This window comes from Nestor notabilis, unplaced genomic scaffold (assembly GCF_000696875.1).
Source record: "Nestor notabilis isolate BGI_N333 unplaced genomic scaffold, ASM69687v1 scaffold5434, whole genome shotgun sequence".
NCBI lineage: Eukaryota > Metazoa > Chordata > Aves > Psittaciformes > Psittacidae > Nestor > Nestor notabilis.
The window spans coordinates 16886-25805 of NW_009925937.1; the positions used below are offsets into that span (position 1 = coordinate 16886).

At 44.7% G+C, this 8920-nt stretch overlaps 1 protein-coding gene across 1 annotated transcript in view; it reads left to right on the top strand.

Moving 5' to 3' along the window:
• The first annotated feature begins 4730 nt into the window (after nt 1-4730).
• Nucleotides 4731-8920, top strand: part of AXDND1 (axonemal dynein light chain domain containing 1) — a 20182-nt gene continuing 15992 nt past the window's right edge. The window contains 7 exon segments of the mRNA XM_010013279.1: nt 4731-4818; nt 5291-5472; nt 5844-5944; nt 6579-6705; nt 7051-7136; nt 8154-8210; nt 8330-8435. Coding sequence (XP_010011581.1) covers nt 4731-4818; nt 5291-5472; nt 5844-5944; nt 6579-6705; nt 7051-7136; nt 8154-8210; nt 8330-8435 — 747 coding nt within the window.

Consider the following 8920-nt stretch of genomic DNA (forward strand, 5'->3'; position numbering starts at 1 on the left):
ACAACAGATAGGCTAGTAGATTTGCTAGTAGCTCATTGCTGGCATCCGTCCACCTACATTAGCCATCCCTTTGCAATTTTTTTTCTCCCTTTTGGTAACAGGATGTCGACAAAACTTGTATTTTTCATCATCCTGTCTGCTGCTATGATGTGCACAAGTGGCAGAGCAACAGTATATTTGCCTCCTTGCTCTGAAGATAGCCAAAGTATTCCTGGATGGCTTTGAACTGCATTCTGTGTATGTTAGCTGCCTACAGATTTAAAATGGGCAGAGGAAGAGGGAATTGTAGTTCACTTGTGGCTGCGTTGGAGAACTAGGTTCAGAAGCAGGGCATAGTGTGTGCAGTCTTTATATGACTCTTTATGCTGAAAATTTCTGTTTTCTCTGTATTCATTTAGTTCCCAACTGACTTAATAGCATTTTTGTTCTCTGAAGGGCCTTGCAACTTGAGGAATAGTTTTTCTTCTAGCTCTTCCTTTCTCTTGCTTCAGATAATCAATTCTTTTAACACAATTAACTTGTAAAAGAGCTTTTGCTTTAATTTGGCAGATGTACAAGTTGTTAAGGTTTTCTTTAGTGAGAGTTTTGAAATACTACAACCCAGGTGGAAGAAGACACAATCAACTTTACAGGTACATTAGTGCATTCTTGTGTGAAATGGCTACACCCAGTCCAGTATGCCAGCACGCCTTGGTGCCTTTTGCCAGTGTGTGTTGTAGCAGCTTCTAACGCTGCCAGTGGGAGATGAGAGTGAACTCTGTGGCTGGGGTCCGAGCTGCTTTTTCATCTGTCCGTGTTTGCTCTTGTGTCAGTGGAGGCTTCAAGTGAACATCAGTTTTCCAGTATTGCCACCCTCTTTCTGAAGAGGGAGGACATCCTCCCATACAAACACATAAAAGCAGAAGCATTACATAAATTTGGTGTTTCATTTTCTTTTGATTAGGCAGGATCCCTTCAGTTTCCTTGTTCTGTCAGATGCTAAACACAAAAGGGAACTTTACATAGAATCTGGGTACATAGTATCTCTGCAGTTTTGCTGGAATTGCAGCTCCCATTACTGGAGAGAGATGATAACCTGATGGAGGTACCTTAACTTTGGTCACAGAGATTTTTGAATTACTCAAATGTTCTTTATTGGCACTTTTTGGTAATGGCTTTTCCCTCACTGACCTTCAGCCTTCGTATTTGATATCAGCAGTATTGGGACTGTTTATGGACTTATATCCTGATCCACTTAAGACTGTCTTTGGGCTTCTATTTTTACTAACCTGAGCCAAAAGTAATTTCATGAGAGCTAGGTAACACTTAAACTCTTCCAGGTTTTTAGTCTTCTGTAAGAAGGAATCTCACTCACGCATGATGAGGACATTGTGTCAGGTCAAATTTGCCAAATGCAGTGTTTGTGTATGTGGCTCTCCTGAAATTATCTCCTGCTAGAATTTGTTTGTTGAAACAGTTGGGTTAATTTCAGAGGAAGGAGTTCATGTACGTACTCAAACTTGGCAATATTACTATATAAAATCCTGAGAATTAAATGGATTACTTAATCCTTATTCAATCCTGAATCTTCTACTGTACCTTTTTTGGGAGGAAGGAACAGAAGTGCTGGAGCAATTAAGGTTCCTATTTGGAAAAAAACAACCCAACAAAATCTCACCACCCTTTGGCCAAACAGCTTTATAACCTCCTTAGTATAGAATTAAATTTAGTCCAGTACTTTTTAGTTACGGTGCTCAAAACACGACAAGATGTAACTGCACTCAGTTTGGGTGTGAGGGATTAGGGACTTGATTTGCCTCTTGATGCCTGTGTCAGGTCTTGCTGCTGTCTTGGTGTTCTCAAAAGGGGATCAAATTATGGCACTTTGTGCCATGTTCCGGTGTTTCCCTTGCAGCTGGCACTGTCATATTCCTAGTAAAGGATATCAGCGTTTACTGTGTCAGCGTTCTTGCTGTTTGAAGCCTGAGGGCTTGAGTATCTGGCAAGAAAAAGGCAACTAGAAAGGGATGCTCAGCTGTTGGAACTAGTCTTACGTTTTGACAGGCTGAGATTTTTAGCCTTGTAGATCAAGGCATCTGGCAACCATGCTGTCAGGACATTAACAACCGGGATTAATTTCAGTTTCATGAGTGGTTGTGTTTTGGTTGTTTTTTTTTTTTTTTTTTTTTTTTTTAATAGCTTTTGAGTGTGGGCTCATCATCATTTTTCTCAAGAGTACTGGAGGGGAAGTGCTAAGTCTTTTGCACATTGCTTGTTTAATTAGTCAATTATACCATGTTTGTTTTGAGTTTCCTTAGGCTGTGAGTGCCAGAGCTAGCAGTATGGTGTTCTGGTCAATAATGAGGATGCTGGGTTTCACAACCTGCCCTTTACAAGTTCTTATGTATACAGTTTTCTGTAGCTCTTTCCAATACAAGAACTGTGCAGCTTGCTTCCATGGTAACATCTCAGCTTCGAGGTGGGAAGCCTTCAGCTTTGGAATAGCAGCCAGTGCAGCTGCAGCTCCTTGCTCAGTAACATCACAAAAATCAGTATTAATGTGGCGAAATGTGTCTCATTTTTAAAACAGTTTGATCTCAGGAAGACCGAACCTCTGCAGAATCTTTGTGCCTAGTATGTCCTTTCTGTTGGGGGGTTTAGCTTCCAGCCTTCTGAGGTAAAGCAGTCCTGCATGTGAGCTGTGAAGTGTATGCTATCCTGTGCCAGCCGTCCAAGTAAGGCATGTGCCACATACAGGAGCGGGGAGGAATCCCTGATGTGTTTTGTTACTACAAAATGGCATGGATTACATGGATCGATCTGCTGCTAAAGGAAAACTGAACGGTTGGAGCTCCAGTTGAGTGTAGCTGGGCTGGAACGATGGCAGCCCAGCGTTAAGCGAGCCCACACACACTGTGGCATCGGGGTTCTCGAGCAGCTCCGCACTGTACCTCTGAGCCAGCCAAAGTCAGCCTCATCTCTTCTCCCTGAGCTTGCAGCCATTGCTGCCCTTCACCTGTGGTGGCTGGGGAGAGGCAGCCGTCACTTGCTGCTGTGTGCCCCAGCACCGGTGGTTCCTTGTATGCAACCTGTACCAAGTTCTGTTGCGCAGAAGAGCTGTTTATAATCTACTGTATTACAGCAGTTGAAATATATTTTGCTATTAGGGGAGGAAAAAACTTGTCTCTGTCTGTTTCTTCTCTGAGGCTCCTGATTTGGCAGGGGGGTGCGAGAGGGCATCGGGGAGTGGGATTGGGGGTAGACTAAGAGGGGTGGTGTTGCTCTCCTGGGAAGGTGGCTGCTGTGGGGAGATGTGTGTGTCAGAGCCTTGTGAGGGGAGGGAGGGAAGGAAGGCCAGGCCAGGCGGAGGGCATGTTCCAGAATGGGCCAGCACCCTGCGTGTCCATGGCGATGGAGTCGGGAGCTGCCTGGCAGGTACAGGCGGGGGGCCCTCTGGGGAGGGAGGAGCTGGCCTGCCTCAGGGCTCTGGGGGTTGCAAGGGCAAGGAGGGAGAGGTGTGGAGACAGCTGTGCTGTGGCAGACCCAGGCCTGGAGGTGCCAGGTGAAGGGGCTGGAGCGGGGAGAGATCTTGGCTGGGTGTGTAGGAAGAAACTTCCACAAGTCCTCCTTCAGGTCCTAAAAAGCAGCAGGAAATGTCAGAGCTAAACACCAGCGGGGAAGGGTAGCTGGGGTTTGTAAGCTGTGTATCGGCCATCACATCTCTGTGAGAGGAAAGGACGTCCTTGGAAGTGCTGGAGAGGAGCATGGGGAAGGAATTAATAGCTTTTGGAACAGACCAGAGTTCCTAACCTCTGCTGGTTTAATGCATGTTAAATTGGAGCAACTGTCAAATGTGTATCGTATTAGTGATTTCTGCCTTCTTTTGGGCCTGAAAAGGGGTTGTGTGCCAAGAACTTAATGTGATATTTTCCAGCTGCGTAGCACATGCTCTGAAGTTAAGTCTTGTCTGTGTCCTTAAACTGTAGCTGCTAAAGAACAGTGCCATTAATCTTCTCATCCTTTCTGGCAGGAATATCATGTGCTGCCAAACAGAGCTGCTAAAGGGAGGGGGGAAAAAAAATTAAAGGTTTTCTTCTGTCAGAAGTTTTTAGAAATTTTTTGTATTTTCTTTCCAAGAAATCATTTATGCAACAAGACAAGAAACTACCTGGCAAGATTACTCCAAGATTATACCTACATCCACAAACATGTATCTGAAGGCAAAGCAATGTATTTAACCTAATTAGAAACCACCGTGTGTCAAGACACAGCTGATAAGGAGGTCAAAGAGTTTTAATGCCAAGAGCATTTATAAAGAACAACCTATACTGGCAAGGCCAATGAGAGAGGGAGGGGAGGCTTCAGAAGAGAATTTATGGAGGTTACGAAACTAGCAGAAATACGATTTTATTTTTATTAGTAAGATACTGCTAAGAAGAAAAAGTGGTAAGATTAATAATTGGAGACAAATATAATTAAATCTCTGGCCCACTTAGATGTATAAAAGAAGTAGTTGTTCTTAATGCAGTTTGTAGATGGAAAAACAAGCACCCCTACGGAGGGTGTAGCAAAGCATTAGGGGCTCCTGAACTGATGTACCTGGTGTCAGGTGTAAGGGGGGAATCACAATGACTGATAACAAGAAACCACGTTAACCCTGTGAAGTACAAATGCGGGTTTAATTCTGTTCCTAGATCATCCAGTCCTGCAACTTTCTTTGGCTGAGCGTTAAAATAAAATAAATGTTCACCATGCCCACAACTGAAGTGCCTGTTCCTGGACAAAAAGCTGGTGCAAGGAAACCAAGCCGTGCCTCGTGGGCAGGCAAGGAGCGCTCAGGTAGGGCAGGGCTGGAGGCTGCAGGGATTGAACATCTGACTCTCTATCCTTACAGCTTCCCTTCAACAGTAGGATGCTTCTCTACATTTTTGCCTTTATTTAGGCAGTTGCTGGAATTTTAAAGCAGAAAGCTGACTGCTAGCAAGCCACAAGAAAGGAAATGGCTTTACAGAGACATGCAAACTCTAGTCATTCACAGCATCTCTTGGTGTCTGTGTACCTGGCAGCATGGCACGGTCAAGGGACTGGTGCTTTATTTCGCATCAGTAGAAGGTAACTTGTTCTAAGCTTCACTAAAGATAAAACAGCTGCTAAAAATCCAATATGCTGCCTGTGATTTAGATGCTGGTTTGGTGTAAGGGAGCAGACATCTTGTCATGGTTTTTCTCAGCCCTGTATTTTATCATCAGTTTTGCTTTCTCTTTCACTAGGAGAATAAATACTTTTGAAATGTCTCTGTGCTGTTTTCTAGAGATGCATAAACTGAGGGGTACCTCAAGGATGCTTGACCACATCAGGCCTGTTTCTTCTTCCCTGGAGCATAGTTTTGTTCCAGAAGAGGTTTTCCAAAGCCTGACCTGTGCCAGCAGTTCTCTTTATAGCCCGAAGTACTTCCGGTCCCCACAAACCACCAAACCCCTGATGGGCTTCAGGGTGAGTGTGTTTCCATCTCCTGCCTTTTCCTGTCCGGAATCATCTCTTCTCTGGGGGTATGTGTTCATTCCCTGGGCAAAAGGGCAGTTTGCCAACCTTGTAGGATAAATTTATCTTACACTGCATCAGTTTACTGACTGTGCCATTTGATGCAGATCCAAAGTGCTGCCTTCCAGTCTACAAAAACATGCTTGCACCCTGGTGCTCCACTGAAGCCCTTGCTGAGGCTGTTTTGTCCACACCAGTTCCTTTGGCCCCAAGACAGAAATAATGATACAGTGCTTGTTTAGACCAGTCAGCCACCCTGACCTCTTCTGCTCCTTAGCATGTTACTTGCAAAATAGTGACAGCCTCATGTGCCTTGTTTGCAGGGTTGCCTGCAAACACCAGATCGGCTTTGGCATTATCCTAACCGTCGGAGCAAGTTCAGGCACCTGACAGACCACCCTGTCAGTTTGACAGGCGCTGGAAGGTAAGCAAAGAAGAGATAAAGAGCCCAGGCTGATGGAAGTACGTTAGAGCTGGGGATGCAGACTTAGATCTCTTCCTTGGCCTTTTCTGATGGTAGGTGGCTGGGGGCTGGATGAATGACCAGCTGTCCTGTCTGAGTTTAGGCTGGAGAGATCTGAGGGAAAGATATTCTAAGAATAATAACTAAGAGTTGCTAAATGAGCAGTTCTTGGAACCACCCTTCTGACGGATGCCAGGATTACAAGGATGCCCTGTGATTCGCAATTAAGAAAAGAGGCTCCTCTGGCTTCAGTGGACGTAGCCGGGGATTTATTTACGAAGTGTAAAGCTATGACACTTAATGGTGCTGGGAAGTGAAAAGTAGTTTGCTCCTTATTAAATGCTGGATACATATGCGATAGGGTATCAACAGTACATGCTAAAAATGGTCTTTGGCCAGCGACAGGCGATGTGAGGTTAATCTGCCTAAAAAGCATGATCTCATCTGTCTTTTTTGGCCCAGGGAAGGAGTCCTGGCCATAAGCCTGGCCTCAGGCCAAGCAGGACAAACCCACTCTTGGTTTAGGCTGGCAGTAAGAGAAGAGCATGTTGCCTGTGGCATGGGTCAGTGAACAAGCTCTTTCCCAATGTTTCAGGGATGTCTCTTACCTGTGTGACACTGTGACTGGCCGACAAGCTAAGAATGCAATGCCTGTCAGAAGGTCTTTTTCTGAGGGTCATCAGGACTGGAGAGGGAGCTGTGGTACAGTCCCACCCACTCCTGTGAGTGCTGTTTTATTGTGTGTATCACTAGCTGGAAGAAGGGAGATCCTCACATGTGTCCCAATGTTACCCTGATCGTAAAACACATCAGCTCTCCTTGTGGCTCCAGCCCCTCAGTTCCCCCACCACGGTTTGGTGTTAATTGTTTCAATCTGCTTTCAGTTGTAGATTGAATCTGTTGGGCTCTGGATGTGGGGGGCAGGAAAGGGAAAAGCAGTGTGAAAAGTCACTATGTGAGCTTCCCTTTCCTGGCAGCCAAACCTATGTCCTCTTTGGGAAGGAACTGGGAGCTCATGCACATCTTTCATGTTGATGTTTTGTGCTCTGTCTCTTTTCCATCCCTAGCCAGCAACCCTAACAGATAGTCTGATTCCTGAGGAATTTCATATTGTGAGGAACAGGGGAGTTTTGCCCCTGAAGTACTTTGATGAGTAAGTGATTTCTGGTTTACAAGGGTTTGTCCTCAACTGTTCGGTGTGTGGGGATACAGTGATGAGAAGCTGAGGATACTGACCAGATACAGTTGGTCTTTCTGTTGGGAAGGGGAGAGTATGAAAGGAGGGGTTGTGCAAATCCCATGCTAACAACCAGGCTCTAGTTAACAATGCAGAGCAATGTGACCCTTGGTGCTGCTCTGGGGTGGCTAACAGAGAACTTCCTGGATGCTAGTACTGCTTCTCAGGGGGTTTCAGTAGTTGGACATGAAAGTAGAAGCTGATTTGATCCCTTGAGGCAACTTTTGAAGGTGGGCTCTGGGTAGCTCTAACCCTCACTTTATGCTTCTATACACTTCTTAGCATCTTGAATATGCCACTCTGGGGTTTGGGTTTTTTGTTTGTGATCTTGGTTTTTTTCTCCTTCCCTCCCTTTTCCCTACCCCCAGTTTTTCAGGCTGTGAGTTTTCTAAGCCTTGCCAAAAAAGGCTACTGTGACTTGCCTTAATCTCTCCAAACAACTTCATAAATTTAAAGGAGGTTCTTTCTCATTGTTCAAGGATTAAAATACTAAGATTAGGAGTGAAATCCTCACAGCTTCTTTGCCAACACAATTTAACTATTTACTATTTTGATGATCTCCTGTGATCAGCCTCTGGGTGGGTGTGATGTGGAAACATGGTGCTTTTCTGACACCACCAGTAACTTTGAAACCACTGGCCACTTAGCCAAGTACTATGAGAGGTCTTAAAGGGAGAAGGTTCCTACAAGATTTCTGGCATTACTGGCAGGAAGAAGGAGCTCCAGCTGGGGCAATAGCTGCAGGAGGTCCAATTCTCACATTAGACTCTGGATGCTCGTACTGAAGAGCAACCCTGTAGACCCTTCTCTGCCTCTCCACCCTTCATCAGCTTGTATATGGGACAAAGAGATTGAAGGAGAGAACAGGGTTCCCTTAGCTAGCACAGGAAGGATTGCTTTCTAATTGAGCTCTGCCATTTATGTTCATTTCAGTAAATATGCAACACTGCTTGAAGACCGTGAAAAGAAACTACGTCTGTTCCCATCCTTGTAAGTATCACCCTGCATGAAGTTGTTGGAAAAAAAAAACAGGTGTTTGCATTTAATTTACTGGGAAAATATCATAATATGCTATACATAATAAAGATGTGTCCTTTCTGGTCTGTCAGGAGACCTCCTGGGAGGTTAGAGGTTATCCAGCTGATGCATCTGATGGACAGCATGTTGGAAAAAGCTGGAGTAGACAAGCTAATCGGAGTAACAGGACCTTCGCAGGTGGATAACTTCCTTTGTACCCAGATAACTTTCTTGTACCCAGAAAAATAGCATCTAATATCCCTAAGTGTTTATCGCTGTTGTGCTTAAGGTGCCTGCAAGAAGCTCATTTCTGCCCAAGCCAGCTGTCTATATGCCCTGCAAATAACCAGGGATTTCTTCTTCTGATCCTGAGCTTCTCTTCCTCTTTGTCTGATCCACAAAGAACTAGCAGTTAGCTTGCTAATGTATGAAGTTACATTTCTGGCAAAAATGCCAGAAAGGAGTGCATTTGTCATTATTATATATAGGAATGAAGGCAGTAGCTGTCTCATCACTTCAATGGGGATAGGCTGCTGTATTTCAAAAAGGGCCATCAGAAACCTTCATACACCTAAAAAGCAGATGTCAAAGAATATCTGTACCTTGCTTTGCCTTATTTTCTGTTATTCTTGCACACTGACAGAGAAGGATTTGTGAAAAATGTAGAGCATTGCCTCAGCAGG